This window comes from Leopardus geoffroyi, chromosome A3 (genome assembly GCF_018350155.1).
Source record: "Leopardus geoffroyi isolate Oge1 chromosome A3, O.geoffroyi_Oge1_pat1.0, whole genome shotgun sequence".
Classification (NCBI taxonomy): Eukaryota; Metazoa; Chordata; class Mammalia; order Carnivora; family Felidae; genus Leopardus; species Leopardus geoffroyi.
The window spans coordinates 109,055,174-109,073,105 of NC_059336.1; the positions used below are offsets into that span (position 1 = coordinate 109,055,174).

The window sequence follows — 17,932 nt, forward strand, 5'->3', positions numbered from 1 at the left end:
ACATTAACAGAAGGGATTAGCAGACTGGATTGATTCAAGAGGAGTGAGACTTAAATGATGATACTGGATGCTGGAACCCGTATAATGGAAAGAAGGAGCTGTGAATGACTGGAGAAGAAATGACTGGGGAAATGGAGGGAGGATCTTAATAACTTGGAAGCTTTTGAAAGGGTCTTTGGAGAAAGACTAAGTCTACGAGGCCTCAGACGGGATAGAATATGGGTAGAGGACCAATTTCTATACAATATAAACATTAATTTTCTCATTATTTAGGACTAACTGAAAATGTAAGGGAAAGTCATGAGAACCTTGTTAATTGGTGTTGGGTAAGCAGAGGCTAGATGATTCCAACTGATAGGGATAATGTAAAGAGAATTTATACAAAATAAATGGAACAAGATGACCTCTTAGGTCCCTTTTAATGCTATGATAACTTCAAATAGGTACTTAAAATTGTACTTCTCTAGACTGAAGTGAAAATTATTTCTCATCTCCCATAAACCTCATTTGTTTAGGTGACTAAGGATTTATAGAAGGCCTCTCTCTGAATTTTCAAAGATTAGAATTACCAGACTCTTAAGATACATTAAAAAAAAAAAAAAAAATCTTACTGGGTGCTATGATTTGATCAGCAAACTTTCTAAAAAGCATTGTACAATAATTTCTAAAATTTACCAACCAACATAGGAAGTGCTATTTTAGAAACTTGTAAGTAATTTTATTATTGATCTCTCATTCTAGATTTAGGAAAATTGGCATGCCTTTCCTGAAAACATAGCTAGAATAAAAATTATCTTTTAGGAGTATTGTAGTACTCTCATCCAATAATGTAGCCCCCTTGGTTAGCTTTATCTTGGCGTATTTAAACTTTGGAGGGTGCTCATAGTCCTGCCTGGTGTTGAGGTCTATAGACAATGACCAATCCATGATATAATATGGGCCAGTGATGTGCAAATTTCCAGCTCTCAAGTCAGTAGGTGTTTGTAAATATGTGTATATACATACAAAATACTCTGTGTTTACTGATTGTGAAACCATGTAATACAGGTTGTTGTTGGCTTATGCTGAACTTCTTGAAAGAAGCCCACTTTGAAAATGTGTTGCTGTTGAAGCTAATAGTATGATTCAGGTACTGTCTTTCAAAAGTACTGCACTTAAAGCTTGTTTTAAAGACATGTATTGGTAAAAACTTCTGTACAGTGTCAAACTCTAGCATTGTGTATGTTCACTTTCCGAAAAGTATCCATTCTTTCCTTAAATTTGAAAGTGTGATTGTATTTGGCACTTGCCAAAAAGATATTTTCAAGTTAAGTGGAATTTGTTAGATAGAATTACTTCCTTAAACTTTTGGTGTTTGTATTTAAATTGGATATGAATGGATGTTTAAAGTTAACCAGGAATCCTATTTCTTTTATGAATTGTAATGGATGTTTTGAATGGGTGTTTCCCATGTGAGAACTGTTAAGTACTTGGGTCAAAATTGTTAAAACCATGTTTCTACTTTTGTGTCAGATAGAGGAAAGGGTCGCCAGAGACAAGCCATTTTGGGAGAACACCCTTCTTCGTTTAGACATGATGGCTATGGTAAGTTTGTCAAGGCAGAAGGAAGGTAGTATAGACAAACTACTAGAATTTTTGCATTTCTGATGAAGAATGGCACATTTCTTGTCTCTATTTTTCCTGCTCACCTGACTTGGTTTATAGGGGATTAGTCACTCATAATGTACTCCCAAGGAGTTGTCCAAAATCCTTTGTTTTCTTAGGATATTGATATATAATCCTTGAGATGAATGAGAGCTACTGGTTGGAGATTGAAAAGCTTTTTTACCATTTTGTTTTGTTTTGGTTTGGTTTTGATTTTGATTTTGATTAGTAGTGGGTTCTGGTCTGTTAGAAGACCAAAAAGAGATACTGCTTTAGTAAGTATATTTTCTTCCATTATACCAATTATGAGCAAAGAGGAACTTTGAGTAATAAAGGCAGAAAGGATGGGGTATTTGTCCAAAAGAAATATGTTTTCTTGTTAGAGCCTTAAGTCTTTTACAGTTAAGACAGTTCTACAGTTGGTATTTTGGCTTTGGCTAAATTTGTTTGTATTTAATTCCTCTTTTAAAAATTCTTAGTTTTAATGTTTGGTATATTGATAAGATTTAAGATCATGAAACCTAGAATAATACTCTTCCCCAGGAAAAAGTTAGGTATCAGACTATTGTCCTTATAGGTAGATGTTGAGAATTGCTATTGATAAGTCTTGTAACTGGTTAGAAATTCTGTGATTTTAAATATTTTTTAGTTTTAAATAGTTAGTGACCCCACCTATTCTGTGGTTTAAAGCTGAAGTATGATGCTATTAGAAGTGGTATAGAAAATAGAAATTGCTATATTGTGCTCTCAGGATTTATCTTTGAAAAGCTTCCAGTGTTGCCTGTTTTCTGAAATGTTTTCAGCATGCCTGCGTGTTTGATCATTATTCTTAGCTGTGAGCTTAAGCTTATTCCTTAGTTTGTTTTTTTGAACTCCAGGATTTATTACGTGTGTGTGTGTGTGTGTGTGTGTGTGTGTTCAAGTTGCTATGGTAGTCTATATGGCAGAAATGATTGAAACAGTCTGTGTTCTGTCTAAACAGTAAGTGTGGTATAGGATGAAAATCTTACTACAATTATTTTAATGAGCTCCTTGATAATTTTTCTTAGCTATTTCTTTGACAGCATAAATATTAAATCTGGTCATAAGGATGGCTCTGCTCCTGTAGTAAAGAAACACTTATTAAGAGCCCACTATGCTTTCCATAATGGAGGGTTACAAAGAATTGTAATCACAAGTTTGTAGTGTAGTTGTGGAGTATATGTGTCATGGCAGTCAGCTGAATGCTAAAAATTGTTTAAATGTTTTGCCACAGGGTCTAGAATAACCTGTGAAAGAATAAATGAAGGACAGAACCCTACTGTGGTAGTGTTGACACTATTTTCTTGGTATGGATTTTCAGAGTTGCTTTTCTTTGTAAAATCCATCTTACCAAAAAATTATATAAACAAAAATATGTTATATACCCTAGAAGAACTTTATAGTTTTAAAAAGCTTATTGTCCAACTCTTTATCAGTTTCATACCCCAATTTAGTGTGTGTGTGTGTGTGTGTGTGTGTGTGTGTAAATTTTAAAATGTAAGCTTACTTAAAGAGAGGTGTAAAATTCTTTACATTGGTAGTTAAATAAGGATCATTCTGGAGAGTCCTGCTCAGCAGGAATGGTTGTGTAGGGACCATTCTGAGCTCTGTCCATTGAAGCAGTTACCTCTCTGAGGAAAACTTGTTCTTCTTTTCTAGGGAAGTAAGCAGAATAAAGTATAAGAGGAGAGAGAGAGAGATGAATAAAAAGAGGTAGAGAAGAAGTAAGGTGAGGAAATGGGGGAAAAAGTAAAGAAGATGGGAATAGGTGCTAGTGACATTGAGACTTTTTTTTTTTTAATGTTTATGTATTTTTGACAGAGAGAGAGAGACAGAGACAGAGACAGAGCATGAGTGGGGGAGGGGCAGAGAGAGGGAGACACAGAATCCGAAATAGGCTCCAGGCTCTGAGCTGTCAGCACTGAGCCCGATGCGGGGCTCGAACTCACACACCGCCTCACACACCGTGAGATCATGACCGAAGTCAGACACTCAACCAACTGAGCCACCCAGGTGCCCCAGAGCCTTTTTTTTTTTTTTTTTTTTTTAAGAGAGAGAGCGGGGGAAGGAGCAGAGAGAGGGGGAGAGAGAGAGAATCTCCACGTGAAGCTAGATGTGGGGCTCTATCCCACAGCCCTGGTATCATGACCTGAGCCGAAATCAAGAGTCAGACACTCAACCGACTGAGCCACCCAGGCGCTCTGATACTGAGCCTTTTAAAAAACATTGCAAATCACAGCTGTGTGCCTTCAGATGAGTAGTTCAGCAAAACCAGTGTATTTGCATTTTGGTGTCATATCGTAAGTGGCTTTTCTTTTATGATGGTATAGGAGAAAGAGGGAATAGAAAAGATTTAATTTTTAATTAGATTAAATTTATTCATTGATTTATTATAGCAGTATAAATCTATGCTTTCAGAATATTTTAAATTTTTTAATTTGGGGAGCCTGGTCCTATGAGATAAACTTGCAGATGCCCTCGTATTTGAAAAGTATGATTTTTGCTACTTTTATACAGATTTATTTGCTGTGAGCCTAAGAAAAGTTTATATATTAATTGCTCGTGTCTTTGGATATGCTCCTGGACCAAAGATTTTAAAGTATCAAAGATGAGAAATGCTATTAAAATGACAGTAATGCCATTTAGGTAGTATTTTCCCACATAAGTGAATTTTTTAAATACCAGAAGTATTAGCTTTTTAAGGATCAAAATATTTTGCGTGAAGTTTTTGTTTTATATATAGAAAGCTTTTAAAGATTTCTATTTTTTCTTATCTTCTTAAACAATATAGGCAGCAATGTAAATAGCATAGATAACATAATTTAATTCTGATGGCTGAGGTCATAATTACAAACGTCAGTTATTCTCTTGCACTGAATTCAGTTGTTACCTAGGGCAGTGAATCTCAGCATTTTTGGACCTTGGGGAACTTAAGTAGAGTGGAAGTTTCCACTGCCCATCTAGCACATACACACATCTTTCTACTTCCTATGAAAAAGAATATTTAGTGATAATAGTGAAATGTCATTACAAGCAAATGGTGGTAGTGTAATATGTATGGTATAATATGTATGTGTGTGTTTGCAGTAGGGGTAAGAATGATTGATATTTGACCCCATTATATGTATCACTCTAAATTAGAGGCCAAAATATGTATAGTTAACTAACAAGTATATATTGATGAGCTATATTGATTGTTTTAATAAACTATCAGTTCCCAGCAGGAAGAGCAGTTGAATTCCAATTTAAGGCAACACTGATAACGATGAATTGATAAGGTGTTTCTGCCTTCATGAAGTCGTAGGAATTCACACCGTGTGTGTGCTCAGTGGTAGTGTTGCAGAATTGTTATGAATGGCAACTATGTTTAGAATACTGAATTCTGAATTGGAGTCCACATAAGTTCTAATAGCATGCTGTGAATACCAAGATGTAGTTTCTTAGTGACTTACTTAGTAGATGACAGTTGTCCCTTAGTCTTGGATAAAAATGAAAGTCAGTAGTATTATATATGCTTTACTTCTTGAGAAATGCGGAAAAGACTTGGGTTTTTGGATTGGTTTCTTGCACATCAAGAAGACCTTTGCATGTTACCAGAGTATGCTTCGATTATGTAATCACTAACTCAGGAGCACTGAAGGTGTATGGATTTACCTTTCTGAGCTATATCTCCATCTGAGTTGCTGCTTTTTTTTTTTTTTTTTTAGTTGAACTACAACTAACATACACTGTTGTATTAGTTTCGGTTATACAATATAGTGATTGGACATTCTATACATTATGCAGTGCTCACCACGAGAAGTGTGGTACCATACAACGTTACTACAGTGTTATTGACTATATTCCCTGTGCTGTACTTTTTATCCCTGAGACTTAATTTTTTTTTTTTTTTGTAACTGGGAGTTTGTACTTCTTAATCCCCTTCCTATTTCACCCCCCTCCCTCCTTGCCTCCCACAACCTCCAGTTTATGAGTCTGTTTCTTAGTTGCTTCTCAGTTACGCCTCTCTTCTTGCTGTTGTGAATGTGCCTTATGCCTGCTTTTAGTATCAGTTTCTCCAGACTCCGTCCTCATTCCTGTCTGTTCCATTCACTTTAGCTTTATTTTTCTTGTTACTTCCAATCTGTTATGGATGGGAAAACCAGATAAAGTTGTTTAGAACTACTCTAAAGTTAGCATGTTGATTCTTAATAAGGATTCTCAGCGCGAGACATAGATTTATGTGTGTTTCTGTGACAACAGTTTCAGACACTCAGCCATTATTTTCTTCTGGGCTCTTGATGTTGTTTCAGATAGTGCAGGGTGCTGATTTGACACCTTTGAGTAGGTGAGATATTAACTAAATTAGAGGTTTAGTTTCCTAAATTAGAATTGGGGGATAAAATACTAACTAGAAAGCATATTATAGTAAAATATATTCAAGGAGGCAGCTTTTCATTGGAATTAAAGAGATGTTCCTTTTGTTATATCTGTATAGAGATAGTTTCTGAGATTTCATTGTGTATGTTACTGTATTATCCTCCAAAAGATTTTGGCAGGAGGCTTTTAAAAAACTTTTGAGGTATAATTTATACACAGCAGCCCAAAGTTTTACACTGATTTCCCCTTATTCCCACTATCTATGGCCTGATTTTGTATACTTCTGGTTCAACAATATTTTTAAAAATACAAACTTAAAGCCTGATGTATATGCAGGGGTGTGCAGGTCAATGTATATAGGATCTGATACAAAGAATTACAGATTTTATTAATCCCCACAGGTTATATTTGAATATTAACACATTTGAGTTTTCCTGGGACATACACCAAACTAGCTAATAGTAAGAGTTTACTTTTTGTGTGATGAAGCATATCTGCTAAAGTTGTGTTTTGTTTTGTTTTGTATCATTTTTATAGGCTCCCATGGTCCATTATTGCCTTTACCAAGTCGTTACAGAATGGGCTCTCGAGATACACCTGAGCTTGTGGCGTATCCGTTACCACAGGCTTCTTCCTCTTACATGCATGGAGGAAATCCGTCTGGTTCAGTTGTAATGGTTAGTGGATTACATCAGCTAAAAATGAATTGTTCAAGAGTGTTCAACCTATTCTGCTTATATGGAAATATTGAAAAGGTAAGTTTCATTTCATATTAATTTCTTTTGCTAGGATATCTAGCAGGAAAGTCTGAAAAGGCAGTAAATACATGTGTCTTCGCCTTTTATTGGGAACATACAAGTTCTTTTAGTAGTAACCAATGTACGCTAAAAATTCATTAGGTAGGAACTTCAGAAATTGTTTTTTGTTGGTAAGTGATCAGTATAGGTTGTTGGTACTAAAAATACTTTAAAAATAGAAGTCCAAAACAGTTTAATCAATCACTAGAGTATTATAGACATAAAGCCTGTATTAATTTTATCATTACAAAGAATTTCTGTCTAGCATTTAACATGTTGAACTGTAGAATTTGAAAGAGCAGTTACTTTCGTGGAGCTTGAGCACAAGTCATGAATTTTTAGGAAAATCCTGGATTTATATACTTGGCCTTCCAAATGCTAGAGTTCTAGTATCTTCTGAGGAACAATGTGCTTTCAGCTCTATCAGTATTTGTAACTGACCCACTTTGAAAGAATGTGTCCAAAACTTTGTCTGGAGGCTTATACTCACTCAAAAAGTAGCAAAACATTTAAATTTTATATATTTTAATGATGTTTAAAGAGCTGTAACCTTGTTTTCACTAGGCATCTATTTCCCTGGATCTGTGATGTTTTGTTCATTGATATAAATACTTAAAATAGTTCTTATCATAAAGTAGATGCTAAACTGTTTTTTAAAGAATCATGGAAAATTTAACTGGGGAAGTGACTGGTAGTCATAAGTCACCAATTGTTCGATACCCTTGCCAATTTGAGTTTCAGTACTGAGGTAATGTTATTTTTCTCTATTGTTTTAAGTGATTTTAGTGTTCTTTTCACTACAATAAAAAGGTATAAGCATGTGAGTCATAAATGTGTGGGAGGGGGAGCATGGCTTGAATAGTTGGTACTCTTAGTTCTTACTTGGTTTATTAATTCTAAAGCCTCCTTGATCTGAGGAAGCAACTCAGAAAATCTCTGAGACAAGAATTCCTCAACATAACAATTTGACCACATTTAGAAAAGAAAGAAAATTCCACTTTTGGTCTAGGGCTAACATATGGGATATCTCTGCTTATGTAACTAGCCAGGAATACAGGGGATAGATTTAGCAATACTGGGAGAAGTAGTCCAGAATTTTTTCACACAGACATTTATCTTAAGACACCTAGGTGTTAGTTAAGGTTTAGGAACTGCGTGTTTGATGACTAAATGGGCTTTAGTGTGTATTTTAGCCTTATCACTTAGGTTGTCTCTTTGTGCTTATCATATTTGTAGATAATCAGAATCAGGCAGTTCAATCAACATCTTTAGTATGTATATCTTTGTCTTTTGTGTTATGAACTAATTGTCTCATGATTTAGAAACATAAATCACTTTGTGTGATAAATGCAAAATCTTCTGTGTGCTATTTGAACAATTCTAGTCCCATATCTCAAAAATTTTTAAACATTTTAAATAATATATTATGATACACTAATCTCAAGTTATGATAATCCTTTAAAAGACCTATATATAGTTAATTATTTCTCACCTTTTTTTGAGATTCATGAATATAAGAGCTCCATATTTAATATATTTAGTCATTATTAGATTTGTAGGATGTTATTGGATTAAATCAATGTATAGAAATTTTGCCCACAAGAAGACAGTTGATTTCAAGCAAAGCTGAAAAGTTCTACTATAGCTGAGTTTTGTTTAAATACAGGAGCAGTATAAAAATGCCAAGATAGCCTGTTAAAAAGGATAGTTAGTTGCAAGGGTGGGTATAAATGCTATGCTGCATTTGTTGTGTAAATATGTTTGTAGTGTTCTTTTAAGGCTAACAAATAAGAAGGGAGTATATTCAAGGTATCGTGAATGTTAGTGGTACAGAATAGCTATTTTAAGGACTTTCCAAGGGGCGGGGTACTATGCTGAATAATTATCATACTTTAACCCATCTAACCCTCATTACTACATTGTTATATATTAAAATTGGAATAATGTAAGAGGATAAGTATGGCCTCTGTCCAAGATGTTATGAGAACTTGTGAAGTAAAGCCTGTGTTTTAAAGTGCCCCTAACCTTGTACAAGCCTTCCTCCTGGCAGTGCTTGCTGTCTCAAGGCCATCTCGTATTATTTCTTACAGTATCTTGAGTATTGCCTTAACAGCATTCTGAAAAGTCGGTAATTACTATTTACTTTAAAATTTTTGACCTACCTACCAGAATATAAGTTTCAAGAAGACTGTCTATTATGTTCACCATTAATTCCCAGTACCTCACACAGTGTTTATCAAAATATTTGAGGCACCTAGTAAATGTTTGTTGAATGAGTAAATATTGTTGAATCCTACTAGATGTTATCGTTATCTCCATTTTATAGGGAAGTCTGTGGCTCAGGGAAGTGAAGTAAATTGCCCCAAATCACACAATAAATAGCAGAGTCAGGGTAAGCCTGTGCTCTTCTTTATTGTGCTATATAATAGAATTATAGTCTTCCTTTTGTTTTAAGTTTATTTATTTATTTTGAGAGGGAGAGTGCATGCACACAAGCAGTGGGAGGGGAGAGAATCCCACGCAGGCTCCATGCTGACAGTGGGAGCTCAATTTCATGACCCATGAGATCATGACCTGAGCCAAAATCAAGAATCAGACATTTAAGCCACTGACCCATCCAGGCGCCCCTATCATCTTCCTTTTTAACTGTTGAATTTTGATAAGAGCTAGGAGTGTGTAATAGCACAGCAGAATAAAGTCAAGATTCCAGGTGATCTTCTGTATTTGACATCAACCACTTAAATCATACTATCTTTCAGAAATTCTGTTACTGTAGAAGGGAAATAAATAGTCACCTTTTTGGGATTTTGTATTTACAGGTAAAGTTTATGAAGACCATTCCTGGTACAGCACTGGTAGAAATGGGTGATGAGTATGCTGTAGAAAGAGCTGTCACACACCTTAACAATGTCAAATTATTTGGGAAAAGACTTAATGTTTGGTAATTATCTTAAGTGGTAAATTTTAAAAGTGTTAAAAAAAACTTCATTTTTATTAGAAACATTAATTTCAATTTCAGAATATTTTAATGTAATTGAGAGCACATTTGAAACTAGCACCTATAATGTTACCATTTTAGACAAAGTATGTTAGGGTCATATAATTCAGGTTTTGCTCACCTATACCTAGTTTTTAGTGTTACCATAAAACAGCATGTAAAAATGGGCAAGTTTTATGTAAAGTTTCCTAATACAAGACTGTAAGCTATGAGTGATGGATTATAACTCAAACTAAATTTAAATATTCAAATAATGTTTAAAATATTAAATATTTAAACCACATTTAAAATAGCTACATTTGTCTTATTTGTTAAAATTGAATGCAGGCATATGTATTAACATTTCGAGACTGTGTACTTGCTGCTTTTTATCTAACAAGCTATGTTCTGTACGTTTTTCCTTCCCAATCTTTAGTGTGTCTAAACAACATTCAGTTGTTCCAAGTCAAATATTTGAGCTGGAGGATGGTACAAGTAGCTACAAAGATTTTGCAATGAGCAAAAATAATCGCTTTACAAGTGCTGGTCAAGCATCTAAGAATATAATTCAGCCGCCCTCGTGCGTGCTGCATTATTATAATGTTCCATTGTGTGTAACAGAGGAGACCTTCACCAAGGTGGGTGCTGAAATAGAGTTGTGCAGAATGTTCTGTCTTATTTTAAAATTTAAAATATTTTAGCCTCATTTTAAAGTCTTGCGCTGTTCATCTACTTTTGATGTTAATAGTATTCTGTTATTTATTTGGTACTTTATAGTTCATTCTTTGGTCATTGTACTTTTCTGGCTTCCATTCTGCATTAGTCTTTTGTTGGTTTGTGGCTCAGTCTTTTTGAGAGTTGGATTGAGAGTGAGAGACCTTACTTCTGGATTCAGAAAGTTCTTTTACTATGCCCTTAAATCTTGCCCATAAAAAAATGTTATCTATCCCTACCTTTTTGCCTAAATGTAGGAAATATTTGAGAAAAGAATTGATTTTCTGGAACTCCACTCCCTACCTTAGGCACTAGATAAATCTTGGTCAGCTCTGAAAATATGTATTTCAGTTACCAGTTTGTGGTTTTATTGTATAGCACTAAATAAGTTACATAGTTTACAGAATATGACTTTTTTTAGTTGATTTTCTCCTAGAACTTACTAATCTAAAAAGTGTTTGATTTAATTCATGCATGCCAGTCTTAAATGCTGCCATAAATTTACTTTCTTAAAAAAACAGGAATATTATTATTTTGGCCATATTTTTAATAGAGTTTTACATTTCTTTGACAGTTATGTAATGACCATGAAGTTCTTACATTCATCAAATATAAAGTGTTTGATGCAAAACGTAAGTGCACATTCCCTCTTTTTAGGTTTTCTGGTTAAACTGATGACAAGCAAATAACAACTGGATTTGTGTTTCTTTGTTTTGTTTTAGCTTCTGCCAAAACACTTTCTGGGCTGTTAGAATGGGAATGCAAAACTGATGCAGTGGAAGCCCTTACCGCACTTAATCACTACCAGATAAGAGTTCCAAGTAAGTGAAATTGTGTCATAATTATTCAATAGCAGTTACTGTCAAAACATTAGTAATTTTGGGGCACCTGGGTGGCGCAGTCGGTTGGGCGTCCGACTTCAGCCATGTCACGATCTCGCGGTCCGTGAGTTCGAGCCCCGCGTCAGGCTCTGGGCTGATGGCTCAGAGCCTGGAGCCTGTTTCCGATTCTGTGTCTCCCTCTCTCTCTGCCCCTCCCCCGTTTATGCTCTGTCTCTCTCTGTCCCAAAAATAAATAAACGTTGAAAAAAAAATTAAAAAAAAAAAAAAAAAAAATTAGTAATTTTACCATAACACTTACTGTCTTTTTAATATAGAGAAGTACAAAGAAAAAAGGCATATAAATCCCACCCCCCACACAATCCTTATGTTAGTTCCCTATTGCTTGTATAACAGATTACCACTTTCAGCAGTTTAAGACAGCAAACTGAGGGTCAGTAATCTGTGGACAGTTTAGCTGGGTATTTCTAGCTTAGGATCTCTCGAGTTGTGGTCAAGCTGTTTTCTGGGTCTACAGTCATTTCAAGTCATGCTTGGAGACTGGGAAATCCATTTCCAAGTTCACTTACGTGGTCCTTTGCAAGTCCAGTCAAGTTACATTGGCCATTTCATGGTAGCTGGCTTTCTTCAGAGTAAGTGATCCAAAGGAAATGAGAGCAAAAACCAAACCAGAAGTCACAATGTCTTTTATACCCTAATATTTGGAAATGACATACTATCATTTATGCTGTATTTTAATTGCAAAGACCAACTGTGGTACAGTGTGGGAGGAGACTGTACAGGGCTATGAATACCAGAAGGGTGGATCATCGAGGCCATCTTGGATGCTGGCTCCCACAATCCCTCTTGATGTTTTTAGAAGAAAGTAATATATACATTTATATGGTTAAAAAGCTTAAAGCACATAAGGGTACAAAATGAAAGTTAAAGGTTTCTACAACTTACAATCTGTTTGTCTTCTTTATTCCTCCTCCAGTGTATGTATATCTACATTTTAAAAATTTACATAAAATGTTTTGTTTTTTTTTTAATATTTTGAGAGGGTGCATGCATGCACCTGTGCGTGTATAAAAGTGGGGGAGGGACAGAGGGAGAAAAAGGGAGAGAGAGAGAGAGAGAGAGAGAGAGAGAGAATCTTAAGGAGGCTCCTTGCTCAGTGTGGAGCCAGGTGAGGGGCTCAGTCTCACAACTGTGAGATGGTGACCTGAGCCAAAATCAAGAGTTGGATTCTTAACTGACTGAGCCATCCAGGCACACCCACAAAATGGTTCTTCTTTGTTGTTGTTGTTGTTGTTGTTGTTGTTGTTGTTGTTAGCGCAAGTTGGGAAGAGGGACAGAGGGGGGAGAGAGAGAGAATCTTTTATTTTTTCATTTGAGAGAGAGAAAGCAGGAGAGAGGGGCAGAGGGTGAGAGACAGAGACAGAATCCCAAGCAGGCTCCATATTCAGTGCAGAGCCCAATGTAGGGCTCAGTCCCATGACCCTGGGATCATGACCTGAGCCAAAATCAAGAGTCGGATGCTCAACCAACTGAGCCACCCAGGTGCCCCCAAAATGGTTCTCCTGTACATATTCTTCTTTGCCTTACTGGTTTCATTTACTATGTCTTAGAGCTATTTCTGTATCAGCACATGCAAAGCCACTCTTTTTTTTTTTTTAAAGCATAGGCATAGTAGCTATTCATGGTAGAGATGTACCACAATTTGATTTACCATGAATACTGGTTTTAATTTGTATCAGATGAAATTGTCTCTCTGTTTAATCTCTCCAAAATGGTAAATGGTCTCTTTTTCTACCATGCAAAGAACACTCAAGTATATAACTTCTGAAGCGTTGTGCTGTGTACTTTGATCCTGGATCTAAAGGGTGTTAAAAGTTTATTTTTCTAAATATTGGAAGAAAAAATATTACTAACTTTATTAGGTATGATGAGGAAAGAAAGGAAAAATACACACTTGAGGATTTATGGGTAGAATAACATATTGAGGATTTACTTTAAAATATTCTAGCTCCCAGGAGCACCTGGGTGGCTCAGTCGGTTGAGCATCCAACTTTGGCTCAGGTCATGATTACACAGTTCATGAGTTCAAGTCCTGCGTCAGGCTCTGTGCTGACAGCTCAGAGCCTGGAGCCTGCTTCAGATTCTGTGTCTCCCTCTGTCTCCGCCCCTCCCCCACTCACGCTCTGTCTTTCTCAAAATGAATAAATGGTTAAAAAAAAATTTTTTTTTTATATTCTAGCTCCCAAAAAGTGTGTGGAGGGTAGGTAGATAAAATAAGACTGTCAAATTTTGACAATTATTAAAATTAGGTGATAGAGGGGCACCTGGGTGGCTCAGTTGGTTAAGCGGCCGACTTTGGCTCAGGTCATGATCTCATGGTCCCTGAGCTTGAGCTCCGCATCAAGCTCTGTGCTGACATCTCAGAGCCTGAAGCCTACTTTGGATTCTGTGTCTCCCTCTCTCTCTGCCCCTCTCCCACTCATACTCTGTCTCTCTCACTCTCAAAAATAAATAAACATAAAAAAACAAAAAATTAGGTGATATATAGGGGTTTGTCATACTAATCTATAAATTTTTTTGTGTTTGAAAATTTTAATTAAAAGATAAAAAATAAATAGGAATATCTCCTCATTTAACTTTTTAGTCACAAAAGTAAATTTTAGGTAGTGAATCATAGCTTAATATTAGAAGGTTTTTATTTATTTATTTTTAAAGTTTATTTTTGAGAGAGAGATTGCAAGCAGGCTCCACCGGTAGTGTGGAGCCCGATGCAGGGCTTGAACCCATGAACCGTGAGATCATGACCTGAGCCAAAACCAAGAGCCAGACACTTAACTGACTGAGCCTCCCAGGCACCCCTCAATAGAAGTTTTTTAAAGGCTTAAAATTACATGTATATTTGAGACATAGACAAGATAGTATATGAATTTTAAACTCCTTGGAGGCTAGAACAATTATTTATCTTTTTATCCTCTCCAGTGTCATGCAAATACTTGTTATTTATAAGCTTTTTCCTTTATAGGAATGTTTTTCTTGAAGGATGATAGCTTTTAATACATTAAGATACCAGAATTATTTCTTTGCATAATCAAGTAAGGAAGAATTATTTCTGTCTAGTCTGAAAAGTTAAGGAAAAAAGTATAAAATGGAAAAATTTTTGTGGATCATACTGTTTTTATTGAGTAATTTTAGAATTTAATAGTAGATCTTCTGGAACTTTTTCAGTTTATTAATATTTTCCTATACATTCCAGTCTTGTCCCATTTCCCAGCCTGTATTTGAATTGGCTTTTATAGAGGAACTGCCATTCTAGCTTTGTATTCTGCAAAGGGAGCTTTGCTGGTGAACATAAGCCTAATCCTATACTATTTATCTGTAATGATTAATTAATTCACTGAGAAGCATTGAGTTCCTCTGTGTGTCAGATAATGTTCAGCAGTAGGAATGTAACCGTGGACAGAGTCCCTGTCTTCATGTACGTTAACTGCCGGTAGCGATGTACAGAAGTAATCTTCCCCTTTCCTTGCATAGAAATTTTCCTTCTTTATGTTTCTGCTCCTGATGCTATACGAAGGTGAAATAATTGACTCTGCTAATTCAAGGTAATCTTGAAAGTTTGATGAAGTGAACTGTTAACTTTGTTTTTTAATTTTTACAGATGGTTCCAATCCCTACACATTGAAGCTTTGCTTTTCTACATCATCCCATTTATAAGAAGAGAAGAGCATGTTAGAATTTATGTTCACCTTTATTACAGTTTTAAAGCTACACTTCATTAAAAAAAATCTAAGATTGTTGATCTAATGTTGCCTTGCTTCCTTTGATTTAAGATCCTGTTCTGTAATAAACAAATATTTTGCCTTGAGTAAATTTGTTGTAAAGCTAAATATTGAATTGTTTTCATTTTAAAATAGAATATCATAATGTAGACTATCTACAGCTTCCTTGTAGATTACCCAAATATATGATTTCTAATCTTATTATTTTTCTTCCACAGTGAAAATATATTTGCATTCTTAATGCTAACTATCTGCAAGTATTTTTCCATTGTGTATGAGATTAATGCAGGTGAAAGTATTGCATTTTAATATTATAGAATTCCTATTATATGTTTAGATGTTTACGTATGTTGCAGTTATTCATATTAAACATAACTTGTATTTATTAAGTATTTTAATCAAGTTTGAGAATAACATTGCACATAATGAATTTTAAGTACTAAAGATTTAGCTGATTTTATATTTCTGAAAGGCTAACAGACATGGGTACACTTGTACAGTATGCACTCAAACTTATTTAAATTGGTGTAATTTTTTTTTTTTTTAAGTCATTGTCCATTTGTATTGACATGCCTCTGTTTCTAGTTCCAGTTTGGAGATTTTATAAAGTTACAACAATGAGTTAATGTGTTCATCTTCATTTGTTGCATGTGACTTGATCTTGAAAACACATCTGGTGTTTGGCATTGAGATTTTAATGGAAGTTATGATTAACAGTTCCTCTTCTTGCTAACCTGAGATCCATGGATGGGCTTTAGGGAGTTCGTGAACCCCTTAATATTGGATGTAGAATTTTGGGTACTTGGCATTTTTATTTTTTACTCTTGAATCCATCAGTAATATATGTATTTTTCTATATGGTGCAAGGTGTAAGGATCTAATTTTATTTTTATTCCAAACAGATAGCTATTTGTTTCAACACCATTTATTAAACATTCTTTCTCCCATTGGAACTGTTTTTTTTTCCTTTTTTTGGAAAATAATATATCTCAAGGAGGTGTAAGGACTAAACATGGTATTAAGAGACTATAGCACACTTGTTATCAAATTCATAGCTTTTTTATAATAAAAATGTGATGTAGCCATTTTATATTTATCTTTAATAGAAGGGGAATATGTTTCATCTACCTAGAATAACTGAAGTCTATAGTTAGCAGTAGCAGTTTTGTGATCTTGAGACTTTTAAACAAATTTCCAAGTAGAAGTTCTATTTAGATCTTTTGTAAAAGTTTTATTTTGAATTTTAACATAAAAACAGTCTGCCTTAATCCATTTAGAAATGAGGCAGGGGTTTAAAAAATTTTAGAGCTGTTGAATAGGAAGTTAAGATGGAAAGTAAACACACGTTAACATTTATTTCCCCTTGAATTTTAACAGCTGTGAACCAGTGTCCCTTTAGCCCTCTAAAGATCTAGAAAAATTTAAATTCAATCTAGAGGCATTACATGGAACCCAGTAAGTTATGCCAAGGGCACCTTGTGTATGAACTGTAAGTGTATGATACTGGGCTCTGTGTGTTCCTCATTCATTCGTTGCCAATTTTATGTTTACCTAACTCTACGATAACCAAATCTTTTTTTTCCCCCCTCCCCTATACTTTTTACATTTGTTGCAAAATGAAATTATCTTTATTTTAAAAGGTAATTTCTGAGTTTATGTAATAGTTGTCTCCCTCCCTTTCCCTTTTCTGAAAACTAATAGTGATGTCAGCATTCTAGATTATTTTGTGCCTAAGATTTTAGGAAACAAACCCATGGATGGTGACAAGTCTTAATTAATTTAGATTTGGTTTAAATGGTATTGACTTTTAGATATGAACTCTGTCTTAATGCTCTTTCCCCAACAGAATGATGAGTAAATTCCTAAGGTGTAAAGTATTGTTAAGTTATACCTTGCTGATCTATACACTGGTATGTCAGCCCTATACTATTGTTATCAGTAATGTCTTTGACAGTTAACTTGGGTGTCACTACTGTTAATACCTGATACTATCTGATCCTGGAATGGGATTGGCTTTGGCAACATTCTGTATTTCCTTAGCCTTAACAACAATGTTAGATAAACATTCTTTGTGCTATCTTTCTGCTTTTAGGAGAACATGAAAGAGTAGATGCTATAGCTATAAAGAAATAATACTAGCTTTGAGTTTATTTTTTAAGTATTGGAATCCTATCCCATATCTAAATCCCATTAAATATTAGAAAATATATCTGTATAACTGAGTTAAGGAATATAAGCTGCATTTTAAAATCCTCACTTTCCTGCTGAGGGTATTACCTCAAATAAAATTTATGGTTGCAGCTGACATGAGACTTACGAACATCCTAGTGATTTGGTTATCCAGACTATATTTAGGACTCCAGTTGAGAGAAGAAAATAAAAATTACCAAATGGGGTTAGTTACATTTCATCTTTTCTTTTCTTTTCTTTTTTTATTGCAAGGATAGGTTGCTAGGTAACTGCTTTTTAGTAGTTACCATTGATACTCCATTCTTTCTAGAATAAAGAAATTTTGACCATAGAGCATTCTTCCATAATTAGGAAGCAAAAGCACAAGGAACTTTGCTTCACTTAAAAAGTTCTTCAGGTGGGGCACCTGGGTGGCTCAGTCGGTTAAGCGTCTGACTTTGGCTCAGGTCATGATCTCAAGGTTCGTGAGTTCAAGCCCTGTTTTGGGCTCTGCCCTGACAGTGAGGAGCCTGTTTGGGATTCTCTTTCCTTCTCTCTTAGCCCCTTACCTGTGCATGCATGCCTGCTCTCTATAGCTCTCAAAAATAAGTAAACATTTAAAAAAAAGAATTT

The 17,932-nt window shown here is 35.0% G+C and overlaps 1 protein-coding gene across 3 annotated transcripts in view; it reads left to right on the forward strand.

Moving 5' to 3' along the window:
- The window catches only part of HNRNPLL (heterogeneous nuclear ribonucleoprotein L like), a 38,092-nt gene extending 22,341 nt beyond the window's left edge, over window positions 1-15,751 (forward strand). The window contains exons 7-13 of one of the 3 annotated variants that reach the window (XM_045447096.1): window positions 1,513-1,584; window positions 6,562-6,779; window positions 9,641-9,762; window positions 10,235-10,436; window positions 11,087-11,144; window positions 11,235-11,381; window positions 11,627-12,429. In XM_045447096.1, the coding sequence (XP_045303052.1) occupies window positions 1,513-1,584; window positions 6,562-6,779; window positions 9,641-9,762; window positions 10,235-10,436; window positions 11,087-11,144; window positions 11,235-11,341 (779 nt within the window). In that variant the 3' untranslated portion in view covers window positions 11,342-11,381; window positions 11,627-12,429. Of the gene's footprint in view, window positions 1-1,512; window positions 1,585-6,561; window positions 6,780-9,640; window positions 9,763-10,234; window positions 10,437-11,086; window positions 11,145-11,234; window positions 11,382-11,626; window positions 12,430-15,009 lie in introns of those variants that run through there. The other 2 variants (XM_045447095.1, XM_045447097.1) reach the window with 2 other exon arrangements.
- Window positions 15,752-17,932: the final 2,181 nt, after the last annotated feature.